General features: G+C 38.6%; 1 protein-coding gene across 1 annotated transcript in view; it reads right to left on the bottom strand.

Annotated features, from left to right (window-relative positions):
* Nucleotides 1-1,459: 1,459 nt before the first annotated feature.
* The window catches only part of CTC1 (conserved telomere maintenance component 1), a 227,368-nt gene continuing 213,235 nt past the window's right edge, over nt 1,460-15,592 (bottom strand). The window contains exons 15-16 of the mRNA XM_089385741.1: nt 2,036-2,367; nt 1,460-1,938 (exon numbers count right to left, since the gene is read on the bottom strand). Coding sequence (XP_089241867.1) covers nt 1,735-1,938; nt 2,036-2,367 — 536 coding nt within the window. The 3' untranslated portion in view covers nt 1,460-1,734. The remainder of the gene's footprint in view (nt 1,939-2,035; nt 2,368-15,592) is intronic.

Here is a 15,592-nt window from a genome sequence, read left to right as displayed (position 1 = left end):
ATGGATAATTTATGAAGTGTTTCATGGATACTTTACATGTTGATTTAGCTATTTATTTGGGGCCTTTTATTCCCTTTTATGGAGATCAACTGATTATAAAATCAAATCAATATGTAACATTGTTAATGTATACAGATCTATTATTTGTCATGCCATAAGTTAAAATATAATATTTACCATGTTTTCTTTTTAATCATTTCTTTCATCTCAATTGCCAACTTTTGTGTATAGATCATTCTATATGGAAGGTTAAAGTCATTGGGATTCTATTATTCAAGTTATATCTTGTAATTGTTGTAATTATATATATTGATTATGTTTATTAGGTGAATAAGTATGTTATTTTGGAATAGAACTTCTAGAATTTTAATTTATTTATCAATAGTTATTAGGTAAATGGTAGGGATTTATAATACATGAATATTTTAGAATATTTTTAATAGTATATAAAATGAAAGGTTGATATTTATTTCCAAAGTAGTTATATTTTCCCTTTTAATTAAATTCATTAATTAAAGAAAATGTCATATAAACGAGTGTTATATAAAATGAGTTATGATTTGTGGTATTGATAAGCCATAATATTGTAACAAAACCTATTTACAAATTAAAATCTCCGTGATGAAGTGGGGCGAATCTCTATAATTAAAAATGGTGTTACATGTTTTTATTTTTAAATGTATATGTTTAACTTATATATTAACTGTCTTTATCATTAATAATAATAACAATAATAATTATTGTTTTACATAAAGTTATAACTAAATTAATTTTATGACTTGATGTATGATGAAGTGTTTTTATACTTAAGATTGATGCCTATAAACACTTAACAGTCATTCAATTTATATAGCTACACTAATTAGTAAATAAAGATGTCTGATGTGTTACCTACACAACAAAATACATAAAATGAAAAAATATATAACAAATACACATTCCCGTGACATATTATACAGCTTTGCCTTTATGCATATGGCAGTAGTTACTCGTACAATAAAATGATTACCATGGTGGGAGTAGTTACTCGTACAATAAAATGATTACCGTGGTGGGAAAAGTGACACAATCTCCTTTTAAACCCGCCTTTAAACTCGGTACCATATATCATCAATCTCCTTTGGATTCTTGATGTTTTTTGCGAACATCCATGCCTTTATAAACATCCAGTAAATCTGAGAAATAAAGTACACAATAGAATCTGAGTTGTCAAAGTAGTCCAAGATGTCTGCTCTGGTGCATCTTCGAAGCCCGAATATAAAAGAAACAGAATTTACGGCCACCTGCATCTTCAAAGAAGTGCAATCATATCTTATATCAAGAACTGTATTTGATGGGTACCAAACAACTTCTTTATGTTATTTTATTTCTGTTGGTCAAAATGCCCTTCCTCAGAATCCATAACCTGCTTCACGAAGGGCTAAACCATCTAGTGCAAATTAGCACGATGGATCGAGCATTTGAAATGCCTAGTTCTGATTCAATAAATAGCATCGAATCACCACTACATCCGACAGCAAATGCAGCAGGTACAAGATTGAAGTACAGGATGAAGTACTGTATCATATCAATATCTGATTAGTTAGATTGCCTCCAGCTATCTGCCATGCAATGCTTTTGCTGTAAACATGACACCTCATAATCACAAATGTCTGGGAATGCAATCCTCAAGCCTTTTCACTTAAACTTGGCAAACATGAAAAACATAGAAAGTGAGTCATTGCATCTGTTCCACTAAATTTCAGAGGCGAGCTCTTCAAAAATGTTTCCAGCCTCTTGTAAAAATTTAACAGCAGAAACATGTCTAGCCAAAATCTTTCTTCTGCATTCTGTAAGTGTACTAAAATTCTCCTGATCACCAGTTATTTCGATTTTATCAAGCATGTTTTGCTCTCCAGTCTGTTGATCTGGTGAATTAAGAGTGCTACCAATAATCACCTGAAAAAATAAAATGATTAAATTTCCATCAAGAAATTTGAAGTCCATAGACACAACATAAACACCACATCAAGATATAAAGACTGCCGATCCTTACCAGTGGACGAGAATCACACGCCTTTGCAAGGACAAAAGAAATCAGTGTCTGCTCTTCTGGATTTAGAATCTCCTTTGAAACTCCTTGCATCGTAAATTTTGCATGTGCTGAACTCACACTATTGTTCTTTTGTATAGTAATTTGTTGATGCTTCTTTGCCAACTTTTCTAGGAAGAAACCAACAGTATTCTTAGGCTTCTTTGTAGCTCTCTTTGAAACCTTGCATAGAGATCCCGAGTGGTCAAAAATTTCTCCAGCTGTTGAATATATACTAAGCAAATGTGCTGCCCTTACACCAGTAGCCCAGCAATCGCATAATCCCGAGCCATCATCTAACCAAATCACAGAAAGTGGTATTAATACGAATACAAACACACCGAAAGATAAAAAAATTCAGCAGCACCTGAAACGTAAGAATGACTCAATTTATAATCTTCTAAGAAAAGAATCTGAAAAATTATGTATGACCACACCAAACCAAGAACATTTACAAAATGGAATTGGTTAATGAGAGATAACTAATGACATACAACTCTGCCTCAGCAAGCCAAAGTGTAATAGTCAACTTGCTAGTCAGCAAAAACTTGTAACAACCTCAGTTATGTTTTCGAAAATATCCCATTCTATCATAAAATCCATGGCTGTGACAGTAAAATGGACATGTTCATAGCCTAGTGGGCTAGTTCGACTAAGTGCTTTGAGCTTCATCCAAGAGAACTTGGCGTCAATTCCAAGGGCTGGCTGACCCTTTTGCATGCCATATTCAGTGTCTCTAATAAGTCACCTGATGTCCCTGCATTGAGTACCGTCCATGAAATACAGCGAAGTGCCTGGGCATTTCCCCATGAGATTTTCATTGGAATAGATGGGCATGCTTATTTAAATATAAAAGTAAAATTGTGAAGATTGTAGCTGTATGAAAGTTCACAGGCTAGAGCCCTGAATGCTGATAATCTAAAAGCTGATAGCAGATAGTTTCAATTACATGATATAATTTTCTCTGTAAATATTTTCTCTGCACATATTTTCAGAGTTACTCTATCTCCTATTGGGTTTTAAATTACCAGGAATATTTTCTGATAGACCTATGCACTACAAATTCAATGTACGAAGTACATATTACATAATATGGAAGAAGAAAAGGAAACAATATGATAATTTTATTAATGTCCAACAAATGACCACAAAAGTAGGTCAATGGGATTGAAGGATAAAACCAGTGTGAATACATGTGGGAGTGCAAATGCAACTTCTAGAAAACGCCAAAGCTAGTTGAAATAAAGAACACAGCAATGACAATAATAGGACAGTCTCAGAAACATGACCAGATCAAAGAAACACTAACAAGTTAGACCAGATTGACCAACTTTGACCATATTTGACGCAGAAATCCGTCCAACTGAACAGAATATAACTGAATTTTAACAATTGTGCAGAATATTGGTGGCTATCATGGCAGGCTGATGAGTTCAGTCAATTCGACAAACCTCCCAACTGATTAGTGAGCTCTTTTCCTTTTTCAAAATACATCCTATATTTACAAAAAAATATTTAAATCAGCAAAGGTGAAAGGTACATACCATGGAACCTATATCCTTTTCTCGAAACTACTAATGCAAAAATAAAATCTAAATATAGTATTGCATCTAGGCATTTGGTTCCCTTTATCAGCAAGGCAACTTTTTCCAGCAACTACATATGTACTTCATCCTTCCACATAAATTACAAAGCAGGCAAAGAACTGACCTCGTCGTTGAAATCAGATCTACAACAGATGTTAAATCTCCTAATTCCAGTCTAGATTTATTTTCTCGCAACAATTATTTATTCCCAACAATCTATTTTATTAACCATATAGATTCTGAATTGCTGAAAAATAAAATCATTGGTATTTTAACATCCAGAAATTTATATGTAGTGGAAATAAAATTAGAAAGAGATCAATCACACATTACAACAAATAAACACCCATAGCAATTCTTCATTAATTAATATGGAAAATCAGGATTCCGACCCACAGAGAATTGTTAAAGAAAAATATAGTGACTTGAACCTGCAACTCCACCCCACTGGAATAATTCAGCCCAAGGAAATTCAGCCTGGAGAAAATCAACCCACCTCTCACCGATAAATCGGCCCCTGTGCTTTGCCCTCACTCAGCCTCTATGCACTCACAAATTGGCCTTGGCAAATCGGCCACCCAACAACTGCACCTCCCTGCTTCAGCAATTCCACCACCCCTCCAATCCCCAGCAAATCGATATCTTGGAAACACTCCCAAAATTATCCCCATATTCTCCTTCCTTCTCCTTAGTCTAAATGAGCCTCTCACTCTAAAGAATTTTCTCTCTCCTTAAGAAAATCACTTTCCCAAAAAAATTGTAGCTGCCTCTCTTCTCTATCTGTGTCTTCACCTCTCCCTTAGGCTTTCATTTATAATCTTCATTAAGCCCAAATCCCTAACCCTAATCTCCCTTCTAGAAGATCTAGGAGATCAATGGTTGAGATTATTTCTAAGTCACTTAAATAATTTTATTATTTATCCTTAGAAAATGACTTAATAGTCCACAATAATTAATTGACTTTAATTATTATATTTTTCTTAAGTTAGACTTAGGAAAGAAGACATAAATACTTAAAGAGGCAATAAATCATCTCCTACATGCCAAGACACCAAGCCTATGCAAAACACCTTCCAAAGCTATTATAAGCTTGAAAGCTCCCACTAGCAAGGAAGGGGTTCTCCACTATACTCAACTTATCTTAGTACTTCACAAACTTCCCTTTTGCTAAAGATTAGTGAGAATATCTACCACTTGCTCTTCTGTGGAAATGTATGCAGTGTCACAACACCTCTCTGAATTCTATCTCTAATGAAGTGATATCTAATCTCGGTGTGCTTGGACCAATCATCAAACACATGATTCTTAGAGAGCTTAATGTAGCTCTGATTGTCACAGTGAATCATTGTTGGCCCCATCTCCAAAATCGAAGTCCTGCAAGCATCTTGCAAAGTTACTACTTCACAACTTGCCATTCTCCCTCCCATATAATCTATCTCTGCAGAACTAAATGCCATTGATTGTTGCTTCCTACTATACCATGAGATCATGGCTGATTCCAAGCTCAAACAACACCCCAATTTGGATTCTTGGTCCACTACACTTCCTGCCCAATCAAAATCTATGTACCCGTGTAGCTTCACTCCACCAACTCCAACATATATGAGCCCAAATTCCATTGTACCTCACAAGTGCCTTAGCACATGCTTCATTGCCACACAATGAACCCTTCTACTTTGCACAATGGAATATAAATCGCAGTAAATCTACTAGTGCACAAGATATACACAAATTTTACACAATATGTACAATAACCCAACTTCGTTATATTAATCCAACTGAATAATACAATAGTCTAGAGCTCCCATACCAAGGATAATGGCCCTCAAATATCCACTAGTACAACAATACAAAATACAAGATACACAGGCGATCTAGCTGATGTAGGATGCAATCACAGCTTCTTTGTCATATCCTGTACATTGACGGTCCTTCGCTTCCGTTCTACAACACTGGCTCTATCAATGCACCAACTCCTTTAGGCCACTAAACTCGGTCTCCACAATCTTCCCCTAGCTGATCATAAGCCCAGCTATCATCAACAGATAGGGTCTTCACACTCACTTGTTGCTCTTTCGTCCTTCAAGGTAACAACACTTCGAGAGTTCTGCCCACTGCTGCTCCTCAGCTCTTTTGGGACTTGTCTTCCCACTGTAGTCTTCTTACGCTGCTCCAATGAAGACTAACATAGGGCAGGAGGGTTGCCACCTATCATCATCGAATGTTGCTTCTCCAATGAACATGGGTTGTCAAACTGCTCTTGGTTGGCCAAACCTTGAGCTCCTCAAATCTGCCTCCTCTAGCAGCCACCTTAGTCCATCAAGGTGCTACACATAGGGCTCAGACTTGGGCACTTTCACGCTACCCTCCAACAGACCTCACATGCCCAATACCACTCAAAACAACTCTATACAAACTAGGACCTCATCCATCTAGCATTCAAACAACTCAAATATGCCAATACATACCTTGGGTTGATGTGTCTCTGCTGCAACCTATCTAATCTAGTTAGGGCATGACATAGTTCCATGTCAGCCCTTCTAAACACCTGCATAGACCACCCTACAACTGCAGTCACCCTTCTTTAGCCTCCTCCTCTAATACGTTTTTGTCCCAGCCCTAGTCAAGGCATTCCAGCCCTCTCCAACTGTCCCATACAGACCTGTTGCTCCTACGAATTGTTCTAGTCACAAATTACAGGCCTTACGGCCCCTCTAAACAGCCCTAACTGAGGTTGGGTTGGTATGTTCACTCCACTCGGGGATTCAGCCTATCAGAAGAGGAAGATGTCACCTTAGTATGCACAAAACAACCCATAAAATGCCTCTAATTCATGCGGCCTGCTACGGCTTCAGATTTAGACCCGTAAGAGAGACAATTTCACCACAAACAATCCTCAAACCAACTCGTCCTATCCTCTTGTAGCTCACTGCCTCAGATTGGTATATTACTTATGCTTGAATGCACTTTGGATGTGTGAAATGCCTCCCAACTCACCTTATATTTATACAAAACATAACGGCTCCTTCAAAACTTCCAGGAGGGCTTGACAACTTGTCATTAAGCCTCCCAACAACTAGGCCAACCTGAATTCTTCTTACACAAGGCCAACAGTAAAGAAAAATTAATATCTCATTCTAGACAACTCAGATTTCGATGATTTTTCATTGCCCCTTTCTCCTCTAAGGATCCTCTAACACCTCCAATTGTCAAATCATTGAAATACCTCATTGTTCCACACCCACCAACTTGGGTGCAAAGCCCACACCTTGGTTTACAAGCCCACAAAGTGCTTTTGTGGCACTCCAACCTCCAAACCCTGAACCCTCAAGCTTGGAGTAGCTCCCAATGTATCGAATCTCAACAGTTCACAACAAAATAAATATGTGGCTTGGCATTGACCAGATACATCAAGGAACCTATCAAATCGGCCTATAAAATGTGGGATCCACCAACTCACCTTCAGAAGCACTCAACTTCTTCAAGTTAGTGATCATCAGTGTAAACATAGGCCTGCAATCCTCCATCCTAAACTTCCTCAAGATCTCAACTCCATACTTGCCCTTCCCTTGGAAGATCTCTCCTAGTTGTTGTTGCATCTCTAATCCCAAAAGGTAGTACATTAAGCCAATGTCCATCTCAAAATCTAAAGCAAAATCCTGCTTGTACATCCCTATGAGCTTCTCCAACCTTACAAAGAAGAGATCATCCACATAAAAGCACCAAGATGAGTGGTTCACCCTCAATGAGTACATAGTACAAGTTGGGGTCTGCCTCACTCTTGGTGAAGCCCAGACCAAGAAGATATCCATCAATATTGGTGTACCATGTGTGCAGAGCCTGCTTTAGCCCATAAAGGGCCTTTTTCAACATGCATACATGAGACTCTCTCCCATGCACAGCAAAGACATGAGGCAACTCAATATACACCTCCTCCTTAATCACCCCATTGAGGAAAGCGGTATTCACATCCATTTGATGTATCCTCCAACCACATCTCTGAAGCAATAGACATAATTTCTCTAATGGATGCATATTTGGCAACAAGTGCAAATATATCTGCATAATCCACTCCCTCTTGCTAGTAGAACCCTCTCGCCACGAAGCTCACTCTTTACTTCTAGATACTTCCATCAGTCGCATGCTTGATCTTATAGATCCATTGAGAAATGACCATTGATTTTACCTCGGGCCTCTACATAATGTCCAACACATCATTCCTGATGATGGAGCAATACTCCTCCACCATGGAATCCCTCTAGACTTGCTCATTTGTAGCCTCCTTAAAAGTATAAGGCTCAAACTCACTAATGCTACTCGACAAGGCGAAACAACTAGAAAATCTCGATGGTGGTGCCTGGCCCATCTCGACCTCCTCCTGGTAAAGCTCAAAGGAACATCTTGCTCCTCTAGATCTATAGGTCGTGTCCCTATTGTTGGTGCTACTAGTCATTGTTCAGTCTTAAGAGCCTCTCACTCTCGATCCTATACCCTTGATAGCTCTCTCATGAGACCTCCTAAACGTCTTGCTCTCATCGAACTAACATTTTGACTAACTATAACCTTCCTCTGTCCTAGGATGTAGATTTTGTAGGCCTTTGAGATCCCACTATAACCAAAAAATATCCCCTTCTTTTATAGGGGCTCTATCTTAATCCTCTTCTCTATGGGAACATGGACATACACTAGACTACCAAAGATGCGCAAATGGCTCATATCTGGTTTTACTCCTATAAACATCTTCTTAGGGATCACGTCCTCCAATATCCTATGAGGACTTTTATTCTGCATATAAACAGTTGTATTGTAAGCCTTTTCCCACTAAAACATAGGCAATTCTCGACATAAATCATTTCCCTTGCTACTTCCATTATGGTCATGTTCTTCCTCTCAGTAATCCCATTCTGCTAAGGGTTGTAAAGTGTCATGAGCTCTTTCCTGATCTCAGCTACCCTACAAAAATCCTGGAACACACTAGAGGCATACTCGCCCCCATTATTCGATCTCAACTCCTTAATATTCTTCCCAATCTAGCTCTTCACAAGAGCTTTGAACTCTTGAAACTGACAGAAGACATCAAACTTGGTCATAAGTACATAGATCCAAGTCTTCCTGGAAAAATCGTCTATGAATGTTGCAAAGTACAAATACGTTGTGATCGACTACATACGCATAAGACCACAAATGTTTGAGTGCACCAAGTCTAGCACTCCCTTAGATCTAGTCTAATTATGATGAATCGCGGCCTTGGCTTCCTTATAAGAACACACCCTTTGTACACTCCTTCCTGCTCCACCCTGATATCTGAAAAACTCGTAGCCATTCTTCGTAACATTGAAAGAGCCCTATAGTGTAGGTATCCCATCCTCGTATGCCGAATATCACATTAGTTGTCACTCTCATGTACAAGAGTCTTCACCAGGTGTCCTCTCAACACATAGAGATTCTTCTCCCTTCTCACAATTACTCACCTCTTGTTGGGATCTTCTCCTTTTGGCTCAACAACCATTTCACCTCTCATGATGTTGACTTCTAGTCTTATGTCTTTTATGGCTAAAACTTAAAGGAGATTCATCTCTAAACCCGATACGTACAACACTTCCTTCACCTCCATGATACCAGCTAGGTCCATCTAAAACTCAAAGCTACCAATGCCCTTTACTGCATACTTGGTATTATCACCAAGCTCTACATGTATATCTCTAGGCTCCTTGGTCATGCTAGTGAAAATGTCTCGAGATCCCGTCATGTGACGAGATGCTCCATTGTCCACAAACCAAACACCTCTCGTGACGGTTCCCGAAAGCATGGCACCAACGCGAAGTTCTTCTCAAACTTCTCAGCCAACTCGTCCATCTGTTTAGTGGTTTTCGTGGTTGACTTTCCCTTTCTTTATTCTTGTTTGGGCAGTGACTGGAAAAATGCTCGAACTTGTGACATGCAAAGCACTTGATTTTGCTCATGTCCTTCTCCTTTTTGCCCTACCAAGGTCCACCTCCACTTTAGTTCTGCTTGGCCTTCTGTTTTCCCTTTTTCGCTTGTGCAACAAGAGAAAGCTCCTCTTTCTCCTCACCACTCCTCTGTTGTTCTTCAATTAATGAATTCTATCAGATCTCCTTCTAAATGAAATAATCCCACAACCAACTCCAATTAGGAAGCTATTTCTTAGCCAAGATCCCATCCACAATGGTGGTACAATGCTTGGCACATCCTTTTAGAGCCAGTTTCACAATATATGAATCATTCATAGCCTCCCCGATAGCTGAAAGCTCATCGCAAACCTATTGGATCCTTGTAAGGAAAGATGTTATGGTCTCAAACTTGTTTGTCATAATGATGTTCAATTTTTCCCACAACAACATCTTCTTTCTTTCATTTTACTCTGATAAATATCGGTTAGGGATACCCACATCTGACTTGCCATGTCCTTCCTTGATATGTGAGGAATTATGTGATTCCTCACACCATCCAAAATTATACCCATCACCTAAGTCACCTGACACAAGGATTCGGGATTCGTAGGATTCAGGGATTTGAGTGTCGGATTCGGACACATTGACCCCCCGGAACAAGATACGTAGGATTCCTTATATATTATTTTATTAAAAAAAAAAATATATATATATATATATATATGTTAAAAATTAGATATTTCTTACACAAATTCTAATTAATGATACAAATTCATTGATTTCAAACATAGATCTTCATCTATAGCATGCATAGTTCATACAAAATTCAAATACATGTCAGTGGTCACATAAATCATGATTCATAATTCATAAATGAAAGACAACTTACAACTACAAGATAGTAAGATAAAGACACTGACAAGTTACAACTATAGTTTTCTCATTAAGTCATCAAATCAAAATGTGTTACATAGGTAGTGTTGGTGCAATGTCAATGGCAAATAGAAATAGAAAATATAAAACAACTACAGGTATACAAGCCTCAAGGCAATAGGTAGTCATCAATCCTCAGAGTCATCATCAGAATCAGCATCAATGTCCTCATCATCATGGTCACCACTGCTCTCCTTTGCATCCTCCTCCTCCCTTGTATCCATAGTCGCCTCTGCATCTGTTGGTGTGGAGGATGACCCCTCTAAGTCATCAAATCTAACAGGCTCTAGCACTGGATCATTGAGATCCATGTTGGCCAATGCCAACTCAACATTGTTGTCCAGACCCATATCATCAGGAAAGACATCCCACATCTTTGTCTTTCCCCTCAACCACTCTTCCCTCTGCCTGTAAATAAGACGAAGGTTGGTGTGCACATACACCATTGTCTCTACCCTGGACTGCTCAAGCCTACTCTTCTTCACACTATACAAATTCCCATATGTGCTCCAATTCCTCTCGCAACAAGAGGATGAAGTCACCTGAGAGAGGAGCCTCATGGCTAACTGCTGAAGAGGAGGGCTTGTTGCCCCATGATTTGCCCACCAAGAATAGGGCTTCTTAGCCCCCTGTCTCTAATCACATCATATCCTGCAAATCGACCAGTGCCAGTGGAAAACTTTGCAAAGGCATCCTCCACCTCATCAAGCAATGCACTATCCTGAAAAACCTGCCTGAATGCCTCTTTCCTCCCCTGTGAGATTTCACCATCCATGTGAGGAGGGAATCTGCGAGAAGGTCCACCACTCAGCCACTCATGGTTGTAGTATTTTGGGTTCAATGAGTGAGCCAAACCATGTAAAGGTATAAAATTCTTGTCCCATCTACTGACAAGAATATCCTATATAGTATCACAGAAGGCCTCTGGTGATGTCTCATACTCGAGGCACTCACTCTGTAGAATAATGCTCCTCACAGACTCAATCATGGAATCCCATCACTCATAAACCTCCTAGGATGGGTTTGTCTGTATCTGCAAATCGAAGCAAAGAAATGATAGGGTCCATGATCCGGATTCCGAATAATTAGATCTACCCTCTCCCACCAAGCATCGTCTAGCACTGTGTCCACTCTTTTAAAGGCTACCTAATCTGTCTTTCTCCAAAAAGACCAAAACTCAGAAATAACCATGGACCCAAGAGTGTTCTTGACCTCCCTCAACCTCTTCAACATCATGAATGAAGAGGCAAACTGTGTATCAGTAATCTTCAACAATGATAGATTGGTGTACTCCTTGTAGATAGTGTCGGCATTTGTATGATTTTGCACAAAGTTACGGATATGTCGTGCATCCTCAATAATGTTACCAATCCAAACCACATCAGAAGCAATGGATTTCAGTGCTAAGTTCAATGAATGGACAATGCAAGGTGTCCAAAACACTTGTGGATATTTAGCTTCCACAATCATGCCAGCAGCCTTGCAAACAGGTGCATTATCTGTAATGATTTGCACACAAGAATCAACACCTACATCTTCAATAACTTTAATAAATAACTCACCAATAAATTGTGCATCCTTGTATTCTCCAAGTGTGTCCACTGCTTTCAATAAAACTTGACCATTCAATGAAGACACCATGAAGTTGATGATTCGGTGTCGTGTTGGATCTGTCCATCCATCAGAAACAATGCTAACCACAGATGTTGGCCATGATGCTACAATAGGCTCAAGCATTTTTTGCACCTCTTTTTTTGCCTTCGTCAACAATGTGGTTCTAAGCTTCTCTGAATCATGAGGCACATACCATGATGGAGACCTGTGAGTTAGAGCTCAACACATCTCAATAAATAAAGGTGAGTGTGCAACATTAAATGATATGAAGTTTTGATAGAAAAAGGAGGCAATGGTGAGATCAAGCTCTTCCCGTTTCTCTTTTTGAAAAATCTTATCCATTGGATCAAGTGCAATTGCTCTTCTTTTTATTGCTTGTCCCCCAATAGAACTCTCAAATGGAAATTTGGTGGTGCCTTTCCTCAAAAATGGAAGGGGGTCTTCATTCTTGGTTTTTCTTGATTTTGCAGCTACATTTTCCATACCAACAGTGGACTCCTTTTCCATTTCTTTCCTCTTTTGTAAAGGAACAGCTTTACAAGCTCTAATTCCACAACCCGATAAAGCCAACAAATGGCCTTTCACACGAAAATATGTGCTTTTGAAAGCAATGTGACAAAAGTTGCATCTCCATTGCACATTGCCTCCTCCCCTCCCCTTGGTGCTTGTCCCATCCTCTCTTGTGACATATTTCCACAAGGGATATTTCTCAATGTTGTCTTTAGGTCCTCCTCTTCCCTCAACATTACTTCCAGCAGACTCTGATGATATTGAGGGAGGAGGGGCATCTCCAATGGAGACATTTTTCCCCTTCCTTTGCCCCCTAACTGTTGCCTTTGATTGAGCCATGAATACTATTAAAAAAATGAACAAAACATGCACAACTTTGTAAACAAAAAATCATATACAAACTATTGTAATAGAATAAGAAATGCAAAAAAATGGAGCTGAAATGCACTTACCTGGTGCTTGAATCTCCTTGCCAAACGCTCTAATCCCTTAGCTCCTTGCTCCAAACCCTTAGCTCCTTGCCCACAGCTCAAACTATGCAAAATGAAATGAGAAATAAGGTGAATGATAAAAATAACAGCGTGCTTTTTAACCCGCGGAAGTCATTTTCTTGGGATACGAATCCCAGAATCAGGATTCGATGTGCCCGTACGGGATTCGTACGAATCTTGTACGAACACGTCGAATCCCGATTCTAGGATTCGAATTCCTGGCAAATCGTATCCGATTCACAGGATTCGGATTCGACAGGTGGTTTGGACGAATCCAGTTACTTAGCCCATCACTTTCACATCATCCTTTTGAGTGTAGTCAGCTACTAGGCTTGGATCTAAAGGAACCTAGATATTTGCGTTCACAAAATTCCACAAACCATTCATTTTGAAAACTATGGTGATCCACTCCTTCTAGGGACTGAAGCTAACGATGCCATCCAACATGTCTTTATATCACAAACTATTCAGTGATGCATATCAAAAGTCAACCTTGGGCACAAAACCCTAGTTGCAAAATTAAAAAATAATTGTGTTACAATAAAAGAAGAAATCCCTTGTTGCAAATCCCAATGATCTCGGATCTCGCCTTCAAAGTTTTCTAGAGCTCTAATACCATGTTAAATATCCTAATACTATCCCAGATTTATTTTCTCGCAACAATTAACATCAAGAAATTATATGCAAAAGAAATGAAATGAGAGAATACAATCACACATTACAACAAATAAACACCCACAACAATTCTCCTTCGGTAATTAATTTGGAAAATCGATGTTTCGACCCACAAAGAATTTACAAAGAAAAATACAGTGATTGAAACCTGCAACTCGGCCCCACTGGAGTAATTCAACCCAAGGAAATTCGGCCAACTAGAAACTAACCACTGAAGAAATTCACCTTAGAGAAAACTGGTCCACCTCTCACTAGTAAATCGGCCCTTGTGCCTTGCCCTCGCTAAGCCTCTATGAACTCACAAATCAGCCCTTGCAAATCGGCCTCTCCACCAACTGCACCTCCTTCTCGCTTCAACAATTCAACTTCTCCAATCTCCAGCAAATCGGCCTCTTGGAAACACTCCCAAAATTATCCCTATATTCTCTTACTTCTCCTTAGTCTAACTAAGCCTCTCGCTCCAGAGAATTCACTCTCTCTTTGAGAAAATCGCTTTCCCAAAAATGTTGTATCTATCTCTCTTTTGCCTATGTCTTCATCTCTCCCTTAGGCTTTCATTTATAATCTTCATTAGGACCAAATCCCTAACCCTAATCTCTCTTACAGAAGATCTAAGAGATCAATGGTTGAGATGATTTCTAAGTCACTTAAATAATTTTAGGATCTATCCTTAGAAAATGTCGTAATAGTCCTCAATAATTAACTGACTTTAATTATTATACTTCTCCTAATTTAAACTTAGTAAAGAAGACATTAATAGCTAAACAAGGCAATAAATCATCTCCTACATACCACGACACCAAGCCTATGCAGAGGACCTTCCAAAGCTATTACAAGCTTCAACAAAAGATCTTCCAAAGGGTACAGAGAGTTGATATCATCAAGCAATTCCAAATAACAATAAAAGATGCATGCAACAAATAACTGCAATCACCCAAAAGGGTCGCCCTCCAATAAATCCTACCTTGGATAAGAGTTAAGTACTAATCCTAGACATTACCAAGTTCTCCTCGCAAATTGACAATCCTATAAAATATGTTTTACTATCTCATAGCATCAAAAAGCCCATTCATTACCAACATGGTTTTAGAAGGAAGTTCCTCGTATATAACCACCCAAGAAAAACTCTCATCTTAAAGAAAAGCCAAAAAGTCCACACACTATGAAGCCAACGAACACACCTATCCATTGAATTCACAGAAACCTTATGAACATAATGGGCTAGGGCTTGGGTATGCCACTAATGCATCATACAACTGAAGAGGACAACCAAACCTCCAACCCCAATCATACCAAAAATGCAATATTCATCATATACACAGCCTCTTTAAGGATAAGCCCAACCAACTTCTTGATGGATGTACAATTTGCGTGGAGCAAAGAAAACTCATGAGACAAAGAACAACAATCTTTCCAAAATCACGCAATTGAATCCCAAAAGAAGATGCACTTTCTTGATCTGTAAACTGTCGTGGATATTCCATTAGACAGTTCGTCACAACAGAGCAAATAAAATATACTTAAAAATCCAAGATTTACACTATTATAGTTTTATCTCTTTAGATAAATGTCGTCGTAATCGTTATCGGGATAATATCGGTGAGGGAAAAAATCAGGAAAAAATTGTAAAATACAAAAATATTTATTTTTTTCAATTTTTTTAATATCTAAAGCATCTACAACATAAAATAAATACAATGACACATAAATATGATAAAAGAACTAATATATAAGATGTCTAATATCATTTCTAGTGCTACATCACACATAACAATGAATCATGTCCTGAATAGTCAGTCC

This window comes from Pinus tabuliformis, chromosome Q (assembly GCF_031772625.1).
Source record: "Pinus tabuliformis cultivar Carrire ecotype Pingquan chromosome Q, CPIR1, whole genome shotgun sequence".
NCBI classification, from domain to species: domain Eukaryota; kingdom Viridiplantae; phylum Streptophyta; class Pinopsida; order Pinales; family Pinaceae; genus Pinus; species Pinus tabuliformis.
This window is presented reverse-complemented; position numbering and strand designations above follow the sequence as displayed.